This window comes from Euleptes europaea, chromosome 3 (assembly GCF_029931775.1).
Source record: "Euleptes europaea isolate rEulEur1 chromosome 3, rEulEur1.hap1, whole genome shotgun sequence".
Taxonomy (NCBI): domain Eukaryota; kingdom Metazoa; phylum Chordata; class Lepidosauria; order Squamata; family Sphaerodactylidae; genus Euleptes; species Euleptes europaea.
Window position 1 is genome coordinate 121198763 of NC_079314.1, and position 17659 is coordinate 121216421.

General features: G+C 52.0%; 1 protein-coding gene across 3 annotated transcripts in view; it reads right to left on the reverse strand.

Moving 5' to 3' along the window:
* Positions 1–6383: 6383 nt before the first annotated feature.
* Positions 6384–17659, reverse strand: part of NRF1 (nuclear respiratory factor 1) — a 79086-nt gene continuing 67810 nt past the window's right edge. For 2 of the 3 annotated variants that reach the window (XM_056845879.1, XM_056845880.1), the window contains exon 11: positions 6384–6649. In XM_056845879.1, the coding sequence (XP_056701857.1) occupies positions 6486–6649 (164 nt within the window). In that variant the 3' untranslated portion in view covers positions 6384–6485. The remainder of the gene's footprint in view (positions 6650–17659) is intronic. The other variant, XM_056845881.1, reaches the window with a different exon arrangement.

Sequence of the window (17659 nt, forward strand, 5' to 3'; positions counted from 1 at the left end):
TTTTACCGCTTCATTTCGAAATTACGTTATCCTGTTTTTAATTTTTTTCACATCACGTCTTAATGCTATTTCTATTGCATTTTCTGAAGCTGCAATCCAATCTTATTGCAATGTTTATTATATGCCTTATACTGGTCATGTTGCTCTGCTAAATGTTGTAATCTGCCTTGAGAGTGAAAAAGGCAAACTACAAATAAATAAAAGACAGAGATGCAGAGGAAGTTGACTTTTTTTTACTACCAACTCAGCGGTGGGAAGAAGCTGCCAAGAGGAGCTGGGGAATCTCTTCCTCAAAAATCTTCATGGCAAAACATTGCCTGGAGCTAGGGTTGCCAACCTCAGTTTGGGGGGGGGGAACCTGGGGATGGTGGGGTTTGGGGAAGGGAGGAACCTCAGTGGGCTATAACGCTCATATGGAGGAGTGGGGAATCATACCCGGTTCTCCAGATTAGAGTCTGCCCCTCCAAACCACCCCTCTTAACCACTCTGGCTGAGAATCATAGAATCATAGAGATGGAAGGGACTACCCAGGTCATCTAGTCCAACCCCCTGCACAACGCAGGACATTCACAATTACCTCCCCCGCGCACCCCCAGTGACCCCCTACTCCATGCCCAGAAGAAGGCTAAGGTACCCTCCCTCTCATCATCTGCCTAAGGTCATAGAATCAGCATTGCTGACAGATGGCCATCTAGCCTCTGCTTGAAAACCTCCAGGGAAGGAGAGCTTACCACCTCCCGACGAAGCCTGTTCCACTGAGGAACCACTCTAACTGTTAGAAAATTCTTCCTAATGTCTAGACGGAAACTCTTTGGATTTAATTTCAACCTGTTGGTTCTGGTCCGACCTTCTGGAGCAAGAGAAAACAACTCAGCACCATCCTCTGCATGACAGCCTTTCAGGTACTTGAATATGGTGATCATATCCCCTCTCAGTCTTCTCCTCTTCAATCTAAACGTACTCAGCTCCTTCAACCTTTCCTCATAGGACTTGGTCTCCAGACCCCTCACCATCTTTGTTGCCCTCCTCTGGAGCCGGTCCAGCTTGTCTACATAAGCGGCTGGAAGGGGTGGGTGGGGGGAAGGACAGCGAGGCGCAATCCCCCAAACCTGCCAGTTTGGTTCGAAGCAGAGCGTCTTGCAACCGCAAGTGGGCCCTAAACCCTGCCAGCCATCACTTCTGAGAAGCCCTTTGGGATTACTTCGGGCATGAACGTCAGAGCAGAATAAGCCCTTGTGAGGACGAAGCCCGCAACGGAGGGCGGGCACCCAGTTCCTGAGCAGTGCCCGCTCCTGAGCGGCCAGCAGCCAGCCCCTTCCACTCAATAGGATTGCCACAGCCCCTTAATCTCCACTAATCATTTCTTAATTAGAAGGTCACGGGCCCCTGCTGGATCCCTGCTTGCATCTGCCAAGGCCTATATAATCCTCCTTCCCCTCACCCCGGGCACCTCTCACACCGTGCCAGGACTAGCAACAGGCGTGGAGGAACAAAAGGAAGGCCGGAGCAGGGGAGGAAAAGAGCATCAGGCAAAACCTCTGCAGGGGTGAAGGGGTCGGCTCAGTTGCAGCCCCAACCATTCCACGTGGCTCATCCAGACCTCTTCAGACTAGGCCTCCGAGAGACAGTGTGGTGTAGTGGTTTTACAGCATGAGACGAGGGTTAGATGGCCATCTGTCAGCAATGCTGATTCTGTGACCTTAGGCAGATGATGAGAGGGAGGGCATCTTGGGCATCTTCTGGTCACTGGGGGTGTGTGGGGGGGAGGTAGTTGTGAATTTCCTGCATTGCGCAGGGGGTTGGACTAGATGACTCTGGTGGTCCCTTCCAACTTCTAGATTCTATGATGGCCTTGGAGAGCCGGGCTTAGATCCCCAGTCTGCCGCGGGAGCTCGCTGGGTGACCTTGGGCCAGTCACACACTCTCAACCTAACCTACCTCACAGGGTTGTTGGAGAGAACATAAGGAAAGCCCTGCTGGATCAGACCCAGGCCCATCGAGTCCAGCAGTCTGTTCACACAGTGGCCAAACAGGTGCCTCCAGGAAGCCCACAAGCAAGATGACTGCAGCAGCATTATTAGGGTTGCCAGGTCCCTCTTCACCACCAGTGGGAGGCTTTTGGGGCGGAGCCTGAGGACAGGGTTTGGGGGAGGGGACTATAATTTCCATATAGTCCAATGGCCAAAGCAGCCATTTTCTCCATGGGAACTGATCTCTATCAGCTGGAAATCAGTTGTAATAGCAGATCTCCAGCTAGTACCTGGAGGTTGGCAACCCTAAGCATTGTATTAGGTGCTGTGGAGCACAGGCAGGACAATAGGCTTGCTCCTCTGGTACTGAATAGGTATGCATCATGACTAATAGTCATAAGAACATATGAAAAGCCCTGCTATACCAGACCAGGGTCCATCCAGTCCAGCAGCCTGTACACACAGTGGCCAACCAGGTGCCTCTAGGAAGCCCACAAGCAAGACGACTGCAGCTGCATTATCCTGCCTAAGAACATAAGGAAAGCCCTGCTGGATCAGACCAAGGCCCATCAAATCCAGCCGTCTGTTCACACAGTAGCCAACTAGGTGCCTCCAGGAAGCTCACAAACAAGGCGACTGCAGCAGCATCCTCCTGTCTGTGTCCCACAGCACCTAATATAACAGGCCTGCTCCTCTGATCCTGGAGAGAATAGGGATGCATCATGACTAAGACCATAAAAACAGCCCTGCTGGATCAGACGGAGGCCCATCACGCCCAGCAGTCGGTTCACACAGTAGCCAACCAGGTGCCTCCAGGAAGCCCCCAAACAAGACAGCTGCAGCAGCATTATCCTCCTTGTAGATGGGAACGTAGCAGGGCCAAGGAGCTAGGATACCCACCCATCAATCAATCAAGAGCATTTTTATCCTGCCCTTCCTTCTAAGGAGCACACAGAGGTAGGTGAAGATGAGAGAGACCGGCTCAATGTCTTCCCGATCCTAGTCCGGAGCTCTAACCACTACACCAGTGCAAATCCGTATATCTTGGTTAGGAACAAGACGGGGCCGTTAGCATTAGAAAATCCAGCTCAGAAATAGCCTCCCCCCTACAACCCTCGCCGGCTGCAGGTCAGATTTGTTTGTGACGCGGCCCTGAGTTGTTCTGTTTTCCTTAGCTCGACCCCTGGGCCATCCAAGCACCACCACCACCAAAGCAGATGACAGGGTGGGGGGGGGGGACTTTTGCCGCAGTGTCCCCACTGAACGTGTTTTACTTCAGGCCCAGAGTGAAGGAGGAGGAGTTGATTTTTATACCCCGATTATCTCTACCTTTGAAGGAGTCTCAAACCAGTTTACAATCTCCTTCCCTTCCTCTCCCCACAACAGGCACCTGGTGGGGTAGGTGGGGCTGAGAGTTCGGAGAGAACTGTGACTGGCCCAAGGTCACCCAGCAGGCTTCATGTGGAGGAGTGGGGGAATCGAACACGGCTCTCCAGATCAGAGTCCGCCGCTCTTAACCACCACATCATGCTGAGTCTGAGTTGGGATTAGAAAATAAAACCTTGGAAGAAAATGCACGGTCGCTTTAGCCTCCTTTATTCCGTTTCAGCCAGGATTCAGGCAGGATCGAACGCATGCGTTTTCGTTGAACGTGTGTTTCATCCTGGCTGAATCCTGGCTGAATCCTGGAATAAAGGAGGCTAAAGCGACCCTGCGTTTTTGCCCCTTGAGTGGGGGAGGAGATGGGTGCTGGAGGTGGTGAGTGACCCTACACAAGGCTAGGCTTACTTGCCTGACGAAAACCTTTCACCTCCCTCCCAACTGGCCCAGCTGGGCACTCCCCGGAAACATGGCCAAAGGAAATCCAGGGCTTACCTGCTACTTCCTTGGCACTCCTAATGGGCACCACCTCAAGTGACCCCATAGTCCTTCTCCCCTCTCATTGCGCCCCAAGTTTACCCTGCTATTTCTGTATCTACCCATCTCTCCAATCCACTTCGTCCGTTCGATGCAAGGATAAAGCCGCTGGCCTCCGGAGGAGCCTGGGCATTCTTCTGAGTTGTCCAGAGCGCTGTGCCACATCGGTCCTGGCTCCATGCGTGGTGACGCATCTGTCCCGCTTCTTTCCCAGTGCAAGCACCGGGTCATTCCTGACCCATGGGGTGACGTCACATCCCGACGTTTCCAAGGCAGACTTTGTTTACGGGGTGGTTTGCCATCGCCTTCCCCAGTCATCTTCCCTTTACCCCCAGCAAGCTGGGTGCTCAATTTACCGACCTCGGAAGGATGGCAGGCTGAGTCAGCCTTGAGCCGGCTACCTGAAACCGACTTCCGTCGGGATCGAACTCAGGTCATGAGCAGAGCTTGGACTGCAGTACTGCAGCTTGCCACTCTGCACCACGGGGCTCTTCGGCTTCATGTGTAGGAGTGGGGAAACCAACCCGGTTCAACAGATTAGCCTCCGCCACTCATGTGAAGGAGTGGGGAATCGAACCCGTTTCCCCAGATCACCACTCGAAACCACTACACCAGCCCGCCTTTCTCCCCCCAAAAGGGAATGAAAGCACTCCACAGCTGCAAGTTATGGACACATTTGTAACAATTTATTGAATGAGGCAACAGACAGAATCGGGGGTGGGTGGGTGGGTGGGAGGCTGGTATTTCCATGCTCTGCTATGGGGCTGGGGGACGGGGTGGAAAGGAGGGTGGTTTTCTCTTTGGGTCTCGGGAATAATTTCTCAGTCTGATCAGAACATTATTCCATTGTCCAAAAAGGAACACCGGCTTTAAAGTCACACCTGACATCTTCACGACAACGATAAAAAATAATAATAATATTAAAAAAGAAAAATAAATCGGAGCCCTGGGTTGGTTTCGATGGGAAAGCTTCCCTTTACCTCAATTTTAGTCCAGGAAAAATATATATACAAAAAAGAGGTCCTTTTTTCCATAAACTCCGCCCACCCCACCCCGAGTAAATACAAGAATCTGGAACGAAAACAAAAAGTTATCTTGCTTCGAAAGCTGAGACGGAGGTTGAGAGATCTGGAAAATGGCTGTGTAAAATAAAATAAGAGGAAAAGACGATAAACGGTTCTAGGCACCGGTGGGCAGGGAGAGCAAGAGGGACGCGAGAGCGCCCATCCGAGGAGGGACGCGGCAGTGTTTAGATCCTGCGCGGGGCAACAAAATAGATGCGGCTTCCCTGGGGAGTTGCGTAAAAGTCGGCTGCTGAGAACGCAAAGGGGCAAGTAAGAGACAAGATGGGTCAGCCTGCCCTCTGGGGCGCTCTCCCCGAAGAGCGTTTGCCCATTTTGCCTCCTGGGCACAGTGACTTTTGGGGCCCCTGAGGTCTGCCACATCTCTCTAGGACACCCGGGTGGGTTGGTACGTGTGCCCACGTGCAGCTGGCAGCAATGGTGAGTGGAAACGACAGGAGTCAGGCCAGCTGGAGAACTTTGCTGTGGCAGAGGAAGGCAGCACGGGTCAGATCTCCGCTAAGACACGGCAGCTACGCGCGGGGGTGCCCGAGGCTGTTTCGACAGGGTGGGACGGGACAGTGACCGATGTGGAGCAGGAGGGGACGGGAAGGGAGGCTCAGGACCACAAAGAGGGGGCAGAAGGCCAAGGCAGAAGGTCGGGGTCAACACAGATCCTGACATCCTCCGCTGCAACTGCAGCAACTGGCCCAGGTCAACTTCTCTGCCCGAGAGACGGCAGAGGGAACGACCTCGCCCATGTCGTCTGTGCCCCTTTGCAACAATCCCTGGCCCGAGTCCCTCTCTCGAGTTCCCCGGGGGCCCTTCTAAACTTCTAAGGAGGAAGGTTCTTGAAACGCAAGCAACAAAAGGACAGGGGGGGTGAAAGGGGTGGGCGGGCGGGTTTTTCAAGCTTGGGCTTAAAAAAGGGAGGGAACCACGCAGGGGCCCCACAGCACCGGGTCCCCCAACCTGGGGAAGGAAAGGCCACTCTCTTTCTTACAGGGATCCGGAGTCGACAGAGAGGCGCCCTTGCTCGATGCCTCTAGGAGTCTTACTCTTCCATGCCTTCTCAAAGGGGGAAAAAAAGTCTTCCAAATTCACTCCTCCCTCTCTCTCTCTCTCCATAAATTTATGTCCATGTTAAAATCACCCCTAATTCTCAGCATGAGGACAGCAGAGGAGCTTGGCTTCATGCGCCTCTGTGGGAGGAGGCGACAGAAGTCTGCCCTAGCCCCCCAGAGACGGGAGGGCCCCTCATTCTAAGAAAGGGTGGTCCATGTTGCAGGGGAGGGAGGCTCCACCCAGCCTGGCCTCCTCACTCCCTCGAGATCAGGATAGTGCAGAAAGCCACGCTCCGACGTAACCCTTTGGCTCTTATTTTTTGCCTCTCCTTTTTTGTGATCAAAACCCTTGGCTTCCAAAGCTGCGAGACTGAAACGCCACCTGGCCGCATCTCCGGAGAGGCGTAGAAAAATTATTTGCACGAGAGAAGAGGAGGAGGAAGCCGTGGCCCAGAGATCCTGCCGCTCCGCCGTCACTGTTCCAGTGTCACGACTTCCACCGCCTGGCCGTCCATGGTGACGGTGCTGTCCGTTATCCTTGCGGCCACGGGGGCCATGGCGACCTGAACGGGACCGTTCCCCTGAGCAAGGCTGGTGACCACCGTCTGGTACATGCTCACGGGGATCTGGACGAGTCCTGCAGAGGCCGAGAGAAGTAAGCAAGTTAGTTTGGCACGGGAAGCATTTGAACTGTTCCCCCCCCCCCCGCCCCCGGATCTCAGCACCGGAAAGTCAGAAGGGGCTGACCGTGTGATGAAAGAGCAGAACTGTCATAATCACATAAGAACATAAGAAAGGCCATGCTGGATCAGAACAAGACCCATCAAGTTCAGCAGTCTGTTCACACAGTGGCCAACCAGGGGTCTCTAGGAAGTCCCCAAACAAGGTGGCTGCAGCAGCATTATCCTGCCTGGGTTCCATAGCACCCAATATAGTAGGCCTGCTCCTCTGATCCTGGAGAGAACAGGTATGCAGCATGACTTGTATCCATTTTGACTAGTAGCCATGGATGGCCCTCTCCTCCATGTCCACTCCCCTCTTAAAGCCTTCCAAGTTGGCAGCCATCACCGCATCCTGGGGCAGGGAGTTCCACAACTTAACTCTCCAATTAGGCTTGGGGGGAATTCTTTTCCACAAGAGAAACGGCTGCCCATGAGATCCCCCCTGTTTGTTTGGAGGCAAAACCATTCTTGCCCAATGCCCCTCTTGTGCCGAACGGAAAAATCAAGCACTGTCACTCTCACGCTGCGCACACCCTTTTCTGCACCTCGATCTCATGGGCAGGGGTCTCCAACCATTTTGAGCCTGTGGGCGCCTTTGGGATTCTGACACAGAGGGGTGGGTGGAGCCACAAAAGATGGGCCCACCCACAAAATGGCCACCATTGGAGACAGAGCCAACCACAGAATGTCACAAAGTGAGCTGATGCATAACTCTAATAGTACCTCTTCAACATTTCAGGCAGAAGCTCTGCTTAACAGGACACCTTTTAAAATGGACATACTGCTTTAAAACATTTTCTTGCATATACACACAGCCCACCTTCTGTAACTCAGTGACCAGCATAGTGTAGTGGTTAAGAGTGGTGGTTTGGAGAGGTGAACTCTGATCTGGAGAACTGGGTTCGATTCCCCACTCCTCCACATGAGCGGAGGACTCTGATCTGGAGAACCAGGTTCGATTCCCCACTCCTTTACATGAGCGGCAGACGCTAATCTGGTGAACCGGGTGGGTTTCCCCACTCCTACACATGAAGCCAGCTGGGTGACCTTGGGATAGTCACACTCTCTCAGCCTCACCTACCTCACAGGGTGTCTGTTGTGGGGAGGGGAAGGGAAGGCGATTGTAAGCCAGTTTGATTCTTCTTTAAGTGGTAGAGAAAGTCGGCATAGAAAAACCAACTCTTCTTCTTCAGTGAAGATCCTTATGCTATGGTGGCTGCTGCTCCCAAAGTAACATTTTAAAAAATCTGCTCAGCCAATGAGAAGCTCTCCTGGGCAAAAGCTTTATCTGGCCCCTGCCTACTTTCTAAAAACACTGGACGGGTGCCCAGGCACCCCATGTTGGGGACCCCTGCTCCAGGGTGAAGGTAGCTATGATGATGCAGCTGACAGAGCAAGTGATTCTTTTTCACTCTCACAAACCATTTCAAGGAGCTGCTCGCTTTGAGGCCTCTGGCCGGGGATATACTCCAGGACAGGGAGGTATGGCAGAGGATGGGGGTCGCAATAATGGGTTCATATTACGGGTTGAAAGGTACTGGCTGGATATTAGGGGGGTGGGAATTTACAGTCAGAGTAGTTAGGCAGTGGGATCGGCTGCCTAGGGAAGTGGTGCGCTCCCCCCTCACTGGCAGTCTTCAAGCTGCTAGCAAAAAAAAAAATTTAAGAAAATGAACGTGCTGTACAGAGAACAAGCAAAAAAAGAAGAACCAGCAACGTAGTAGACCACTACAATAGAATAATATTCCTAAATTAACTTACATGCAACGCACAATAAAGATTCAAGATTGCAAATTCCAAATGTCTCTAATTTCTGAAACTGGTCAGTGCTTGTCATTCAATTGTGGCACGGTGACTAAAGGGAACCTTCACATTAAGAGGCGGTCAACCTCTGAAACCCAATGCGCCAGGAGGCGACATCATGGGAAGGCCTCGGCCTCTATGCCCTTTTTATTTGGCCCTCCAGAGGAACTGGTTGGCCACTGTGTGAGGCAGGATGCTGGACTAGAAATCGACTGCCCAGGGAGGTGGTGAGCTCCCCCTCACTAGCAGTCTTTGAGCAGGGGCCAGATGAACACTTGTCAGGGATGCTCTAGGCTGATCTTGCATCGAGCAGGGGGTTGGACTAGATGGCCTCTATGGCCCCTTCCAACTATGATTCTAAACACAGTCTGATGGGAGGAAAGTCCCTTCTTTCTTGCATGAACGAGGCATTTCCTTCCTCCCGGCCCCCAGAGCTCATATTTTCCCACCACTGGCTGCGCTTCCCCTCTCGGGACTTAGAGCGCTTGCGCGCCCACTCTTTCTCCCGGGACCGTGAGCGGCTCCGGTTCTTCTTGTTGTGCTTCGAGCTCTTGATGCACTTGGAGTGGGATGAACCCCGCGAACGGGAGCAGCCCATCCTGAGCACCTCGCCCAGCTTAGCGGCCCTCAGCGTAGCCGAAAGGGTATCCGCCTATTCACCGCGATGCTGGCCGGCCTCGCTTTGCCCAAGCCTTGCCGGCTTTCGCCCCCCCCCCACTTGCACCAGGCCTGCGGCGGCTATGGCAGCTTCTGCAGGAGAGTCCGCCGGCCGCACCAAATGACGTAGTTGGCCTTAAATGGCCCGCGGGCCGGAGGTTTCCCACCCCTGCTTTAACTGGAGATGCTGGGGATTGAACCTGCAACCTTCTGCAAAGGTCAAGGCACACATGAAGCTGCCTCATACTGAATCAGACCCTTGGTCCATCAAAGTCAGTACTGTCTACTCAGACCGCCAGCGGCTCTCCAGGATCTCAGGTCTTTCCCATAATCTACTTGCCTAGTCCCTTTAACTGGAGATGCCGGGGATTGAACCTGGGACCTTCTGCGTGCCAAGCAGAGGCTCTACCACTGAGCCACGGCCCCTCCCCTTTCTCACTCTTCCTTCTGCCACTCCCATTCAAGCTTCGTGTCCCCTGAAGGTCGCGGCTCGGCAGCAACACCAGGAGCCAGGATGCGAGCTGGTGTCCCCGGATCTCTCTGCTGAACAGACAGGAAAGCTTATGTCTTAAGCGCTCTGACCCGGGTGTCCGAGGCAACTCCAAATTTGGCAGCAGCCGCAGAAGGCCTTGCCCTGCTTGCTCTTCCGTAGGTAATCGCAAAGCCCTGGCTCTGCTGCCGAGTCACGGAAACAGAGAAGGGCAACAAAGATGGTTAGGGGTCTGGAGACCAAGTCCTATGAGGAGAGGTTGCTGGGTGTGTTTAGCCTGGAGAGGAGAAGACTGAGAGGGGATATGAGAACCATCTTCAAGTACTTGAAGGGCTGTCATATGGAGGTTGGTGTGGAGTTATTTCCTGTTGCCCCAGAAGGTCAGACCAGAACCAACGGGTTGAAATTTAATCCAAAGAGTTTCCATCTAGACATTAGGAAGAACTTTCTAATAGAGCGGTTCCTCAGTGGAACAGGCTTCCTCAGGAGGTGGTAAGCTCTCTTTCCCTGGAAGTTTTTAAAAAGAGGCTAGATGGCCATCTGTCAGCAATGCTGATTCTGTGGCCTTAGGCAGATGATGAGACTAGTAGGCATAGGTAGCCCTCTGCTCCATGAACATGTCCACTCCCCTCTTAAAGCCTTCCAAGTTGGCAGCCGTCACCCCATCCTGGGGCAGGGAGTTCCACAGCTTAACTATGCGTTGTGTGAAGAAATACTTCCTTTTATCTGTTTTGAATCTCTCACCCTCCAGCTGCAGCTGATGACCCTGCGTTCTGGTATTATGAGAGAGGGAGAAAAGCTTCTCCCTGTCCACTTTCTCCACACCATGCATTGTTTTATAGACCTGTATCACGTCTCCCCTTAACCGCTTTCTTTCCAAGCTAAACAGCCCTAAGCGTTTTAACCGCTCCTCCTAGGGCAGTTGCTCTAGCCCCCTGATCACTTTGGTTGCTCTTTTCTGCACCATCTCAAGCTCTGCAATGTCCTTTTTTAGGTGTGGTGACCAGAACTGTACACAGTAGTCCAAGTGTGGTCTCACCATAGATTTGTACAAGGGCAGTATGATATCAGCAGTTTTATTCTCTATTCCTCGTCTAATGATCTAGGTCAGTATTGCCCACTTGGACTGGCAGCGGCTCTCAGTGTCCAAAGTGGAGGCCTTTCGTCTCACCTACCACCCGATCCTTTTAGTTGGACATGCCGGAGACTGAACATGGGTCCTTCTGCACTCCAAGCAGATGCTCCACCACTGAACCACGTGCTCGGCCAGCCTATCTTCACCTCACCCGACATGGAACCTTAAAGCATGGCACTGTCTGTGCAAGATGGAGACACGGGTGTGTGCAGGAATGTCGCTTTCTGCATACGGACTAAGCCGAATGACCTCAGCCCCCGATGTCACGCTCTGTGCAGCAGTGGCGCTGGCCAGCCAGAGCGGGCGAGGGATGGCAGGGCCTGTTGGCCTGCCGCCCTTGGGAGGGAATGTGTTTAAAGCCCCCAGGAGGTGGTCATCGGGGCGGGGGATTGTCTCTGTGCTGCAGCTGCCCCTCTGATTAGCCTTAATCTAGCTGCACATGTTAAGCCAAAGCTTGGGATTTTGGACCCTTTCAATGGTATTAAAGAGAAAATCCCCTTGCTCACAAGTTGGGGAGGGTGGAGAAGTAGAGAGTTGCTTCTCCCTGGCAGTATACCTGCAATTACCCTGAGGTTCAGGGGCTACAATCCATTTGAAGAAGCAGAGAAGAACTCTGCTGCCAGCCAGAGTTGGTTTTTACATGCTGACTTTCTCTACCACCTAAGGAAGAATCAATCTGGCTTACAACCTCCTCCCCTTCCCCTCCCCACAACAGACACCCTGTGAGGTAGGTGGGACTGAGCGAGCTCTAAGAGAACTGTGACTAGCCCAAGGTCACCCAGCTGGCTTCATGTGCAGGAGTGGGGAAACCAATCCAGTTCATTAGATTAGCCTCTGCCACTCACGTGGAGGAGTGGGGAATCAAACCGGTTCTCCAGATGAGAGTCCACAGCTCCAAACCACCGCTCTTAACCACTACACCATGAGGGCTCCTGCATAATGAATGGGAGCCGCTGCATTCCAGGAGGAAACTGTGGAGGAGACCAAACTCCCCTGCCCCTTGCTGTTTAAACAGGGATGTAAAACCACAAAGCGTTAGATGAAGCTGCATTCTACTGAACCAGACCCTTGGGGAGGGGAGCCTCTGCTTGGCATGCAGAAGGTCCCAGGTTCAATCCCTAGCATCTCCAGTTAAAGGGACTAGGCGTAAATGTCCCCCTCGCTTCTTCCAGATACCCTTCAGCAGAACTTTCTCCTTGCCAGACTATGTTTGCTGGTTAGAAATTCATAAGTTCAGACGAACTTTTCTGTTGGCGAGATGACACAAGGGCGATATAATAAAATTATTGCAGAAGAACGAAATTGCCCATTTTGTCCGGATCAAATAGACTCCCTACCCCACAATGTTTTTGCATGTCCGCAACATAATATTGCACGAAATAAATACATCACTCCTTGGATAAAACAGCTAAAGACACTTTCTGAGCAGCGGATTCTGCGTTAACTGCTGTCAAATAGATCTGTCAATTGGGTGAGAGATGTGGCAACTTTTCTCTTTCTAGTGTCAAGGAAAAATTAAATTTCATTTCCCTTTTTATAGTGTGAAGTGGTTGATGGATAGCCAGTGGCTGTTAAATCTAAGGAAAAGATAAAGGGACTAGGCAAGTAGGTGATGTGAAAGACCTCTGCCTGAGACCCTGGAGAGAAGAAGAGTTGGTTTTTATATGCCGACTTTCTCTACCACTTAAAGAAGACTCAAACCAGCTTACAATCACCTTCCCTTCTCCTCCCACAACAGATACCCTGTGAGGTTGGTGGGGCTGAGAGAGCTCTTAATAGAAGTGTGACTAGCCCAGGTCACCCAGCTGACTTCATGCTTAGGAGTGGGGAAACCAACCCAGTTTACCAGATTGGTGTCCGCCGCTTATGTGGAGGAGTGGGGAATCGAACCTGGTTCTCCAGATCAGAGTCCACTGCTCCAAACCACTGCTCTTAACCACTACACCACGCTGGCTCTGCTGCCAGCCAGAGTAGACAGTACTGAGTTTGATGGACCAACGTCCTGATTCAGTATAAGGCAGCTTCATGTGTTCATGTGTGTTCATACACGTGAAGTTTAGTGGAGGGGTTGTAGTAGAGTTTCTGCTTGGCATGCAGAAGGTCCCAGGTTCAATCCCTGGCATCTCCAGTTAAAGGGACCAGGTAGTAGGTGATGTGGTAGACCTCTGCCTGAGACCCTGGAGAGCCGCTGCTGGTCTGAGCAGACAATACTGACTTTGATGCACCAAGGGTCTGATTCAGTATAAGGCAGCTTCATGAGATCATGTGATGGTCCATCAAGGTCAGTTTTGTCAACTCTGACTGGCAGCGGTTAAAACGCTTAGGACTGTTTAGCTTGGAAAGAAGGCGGTTACAGGGAGACAAGATAGAGGTCTATACAATTATGCATGGTATGGAGAGAGTGGACAGGGAGAAGCTTTTCTCTCTCATAATACTAAAATGCAGGGTCATCGGCTGAAGCTGGAGGGTGAGAGATTAAAAATAGATAAAAGGAGGTCTTTTTTCACACAACGCAGAGTTAAATTGTGGAACTCCCTGCCCCAGGATGTGGTGATGGCTGCCAACTTGGAAGGCTTTAAGAGGGGAGTGGACGTGTTCATGGAGGAGAGGGCTATCCATGGCTACTAGTAAAAATGGACACTAGTCATAATGCATCCCTATTCTCTCCAGAAGCAGGCCTCTTATATCAGGTGCTTTGGAACACAGGCAGGATAATGCTGCTGCAGTCATCTTGCTTGTGGGCTTCCTAGAGGCATCTGGTTGGCCACTGTGTGAACAGACTGCTGGACTGGATGGGCCTTGGTCTGGTCCACAGGGCCTTTTTTATGTTCTTATGTTATGTTCATGCTGTGAAGGGCACTGTCCCGCTTGCCTCCCTGCCCACCCCACCCAATGATTCTTGACTTTTGCCAGAGTCCCACTAAGACCGCCCCTGCCTGCGTCTCAGAAGACAAGCCGGGCACCTTGAGGAGAAGAAGAAGAAGAGTTGGTTTTTATTTGCTGACTTTCTCTACCACTTATGGAAGAATCAAACTGGCTTACAATCACCTTCCCTCCCCCTCCCCACAACAGACTCCCTGGGAGGTAGGTAGAGGTGAGAGAGCTCTAAGAGAACTGTGACTAGCCCAAGGTCACCCAGCCGGCTTCATGGGGAGGAGTGGGGAAACCCACCCAGTTCACCAGATTAGTGTCCGCCACTCATGTGGAGGAGTGGGGAATCAAACCCAGTTCTCCAGATTAGAGTCCACCACTCCAAACCACCGCTCTTAACCACTACACCATGCTGGCATGCACAACCTGAGATATATTGAGCATAAGAGCCTCAAACCACAGCTAGGGTCACCTCACACACTGGCTTCTTCCCCACCCCCCACCCCTCCAGAATCTACAGTGCAAAGACGGGGTGGGTGGGGGAGGAAGAGAAAAAATATAGGCCAATTCCAATTGCAATCTCCCCCTGCAGCTGTTGACTGGCGACAGATTACTGGAGTCACATGATCCGCTTTCCAGCAAAGCCAAGCTGTCCCCAGGACAGGGAAGGTCACTGGGAGATGGAGCAAGGAAGGACAGTCCCCGGAGCGCCGGGAGGGGGGGAGCGTTTTGCAGGCAATGGGCACGACTGCTCATTTCCTGGCAGAAGGTACGAGGGGAAAGAACTCCTGGGCATTTAGCTGCCTGGACATCGAACCCAAGGCTGAAGCAAAAGCTGGCCCATTATCAGCCCCCCCCACCCCACCCCATGTAGCTGAACTGAACACATGAAGCTGCCTTATTCTGAATCAGACCCTTGGTCCATCAAAGTCAGTATTGTCTACTCAGACCGGCAGCGGCACACTGCGGTCTCTGAGTGCATTGTTGAAGATTAGGGGAGGGGCTGTGGCTCAGTGGCAGAGCATCTGCTTGGCATGCAGAAGTTCCCAGGTTCAATCCCTGGCATCACCAGTTAAAGGAACCAGGCAAGTACGTGATGTGAAAGACCTCAGCCTGAGACCCTGGAGAGCCGCTGCCGGTCTGAGTAGACAATACTGACTTTGATGGACCAAGGGTCTGATTCAGTAGAAGGCAGCTTCATGTGTGCCTTGACCTTTGCAGAAGGTCCCAGGTTCAATCCCCGGCATCTCTAGTTAAAGGGACTAGGTAAGTAGGTGATGTGAAAGGCCTCTGCTTGAGACCCTGGAGAGCTGCTGCAGGTCTGAGTAGACAGTACTGACTTTCATAGACCAGGCAGCTTCATAATTGTTCATGTGTGTTTGTTAGAAGAATGTCTAAAAGACCACAATTTACAATGCAGCATTTGCACTCAGAGATCTGGGGAGGGTAGCCGTAGGCAAGAGGAATTCATTTAGGAGGAATGAGATTACACGGTGATGCGACACAGGGCAATTTGGTGCGTGCCGGTCACTCTCCTTAATCTGCGTTTAGCATTTTAAGCAAATCCCCTCTGAATAGTGCTTGGGCAGAAAACACCAATGCCATTTTTGGCCGGATTAAACAGGGAGTGGGGCACCCGGGGCAGCAGGCTTCAGCGCAACACAGAACGGGCACCTCATGTACTGATGAGGTAAACTGCAATGAAACATAATTTTGAAGAGGGTAGATGAAAAGCCAGGGGCTGGTTTGCTCAGAGGCTTAGTGAGGGCAGCAGGCCAAGCCTTCTGCCAGCAGTCTAGGTGGGACAGTCAGGAAGGCCTCTCCCTGTGATCCTAATTCCTGCCTGGGAATTAGGATTGCAGGGAGAGGCCCTCCTGACTGTCCTAGCAATCAAAGACGCTCGTCTGGTGGACACACAAGAGAGGGCCTTTCCGGTGGCAGCCCCACAATTATGGAACGACCTCCCCAGGAAGGTGCGCCTGGCCCCCTCACTTTTGATCTTCAGGAGGCAGCTGAGGTCGGTTCTATTCAGGACCATATCTGACTAATTTTGTTTTTGTTTACTGGCAGCCTTAGTTGGAAATTTTAAATTGCAGTCTTTTAGGTGTTTCTCTAACCTTCAACAATGCATAATGTGTCACAGCAGCCACCGACTCATGAGCGGCATTCCCCCACGTGAGAGGGTGAAGAAGACCTCTTAAACTGGGTTTGATTCCCCACTCCTACACATGAAGCCAGCTGGGTGACCTTGGGCTAGTCACAGTTCTTTTCAAGCTCTCTCAGCCCCACCCACCTCACATGTTATCTGTTGTGGGGAGGGGAAGGGAAGGTGATTGTAAGCCAGTTTGATTCTTCCTTAAGTGGTAGAGAAAGTCAGCATATAAACACCAACTCTTCTTCTTAAAAGATGCCCCCTACTACCTATGGATTTTGTAAATGCTTATATTAAACATCAGTGTTTTTTTTTAATCTGCCTTTTAAATTGTGGGGGCACCTTTTAATTGACCCTCGTCTGCTGCACCTTGCAGCCTCCGCCCTCCCATGCCGCATGCAGCCAGCCCCTGGGGCAGTTGCTGTACACCATCCCTTCCTGACACCGCTCCTCTCCCTGCGCGAAGGGCGGCAATTGTCCTCTGCCCTCTCTGCAGCAACTGGAGAACGAGAGGCTGATGCATTATAGATGAAGCGCCAGAGCAGTCCTGCACAGCCGGCTGTTCCTGAGACGAGTCCACAAACGCAGACCGTCATTGATGCCCGTGGTGGGCGAGGAGCAAGATACCCCCCCACACACAAAGCCAGCCATATTCACAGGCAGGGTTAAGAACATCAGAAAGGCCATGCTGGATCAGAGCAAGGCCCATCCAGTCCAGCAGTCTGTTCACACCATGGCCAACCAGGAGCTCTAGGAAGCCCACAAACAAGACGACTGCAGCAGCAGCATCCTGCCTGTGTTCCACAACACCTAAGAAAGTTAGAAAGTTCTTTCTAATGTCTAGACGGAAACTCTTTTGATTTAATTTCATTCCGTTGGTTCTGGTCCGACTTTCTGGGGAAGCAGAAAACAACTCTGCACCATCCTCTATATGACAGCCCCTCTCAGTCTTCTCCTCTTCAGGCTAAACATACCCAGCTCATTCAAACTTTCCTCATAGTACTTAGTTTCCAGACCCCTCACCATCTTGGTTGCCCTCCTCTGGACATGTTCCAGCTTGTCTACATCCTTCTTAAATCCTTGTGAAGTCCTCATTATGAACACATGAAGCTGCCTCATACAGAATCAGACCCTTGGTCTATCAAAGGAAGTATTGTCTACTCAGACCGGAAGCGGTTCTCCAGGATCTCAGGTGGAGGTCTTTCACATCACCTACTGTCTGGTCCTTTTAACTGGAGATGCCAGGGGTTGAACCTGGGACCTCCTGCTTGCCAAGCAGAGGCTCTGCCACTGAGCCATGGCCACTCCTCATTATGAACACATGATGCTAACTCATACTGAATCAGACCCTTGGTCCATCATGTTCAGTATTGTCTACTCTGACTGGCAATGGCTCTCCAGGGTCTCAGGCAGAGGTCTTTCACATCCCCTACTGCCAGATCCTTTTAAGTGGAGATGCCGGGGATTGAACCTGGGACCTTCTGAATGCCAGGCAGATGCTCCACCACTGAGCCACGACCCCTCCCTGAGGCTTTTTTTGCCAAAGCCCCAAATGGCTGCCCACTTCCTCCTCTCATTACACTGCCCGATACTCTTTGGCGCAGAACAGACGGGAGCATATTGCGGCCGTGACGAGCACAAAGGACGGCTGTCTGTTCCTTTAAATGTAACGCTAATGCCTTGTAATCAGCTTTAATTTTTAAACAGGCCCAGGCCCTCCTGTCCACTTCCCCTAATTCAGGCCACGTGGGTGGCAAAACGGCCCTGCGCTTGGAAAACATACCGTCAGGCCCTCGCCCGCGACAGCTGGAAAAGGA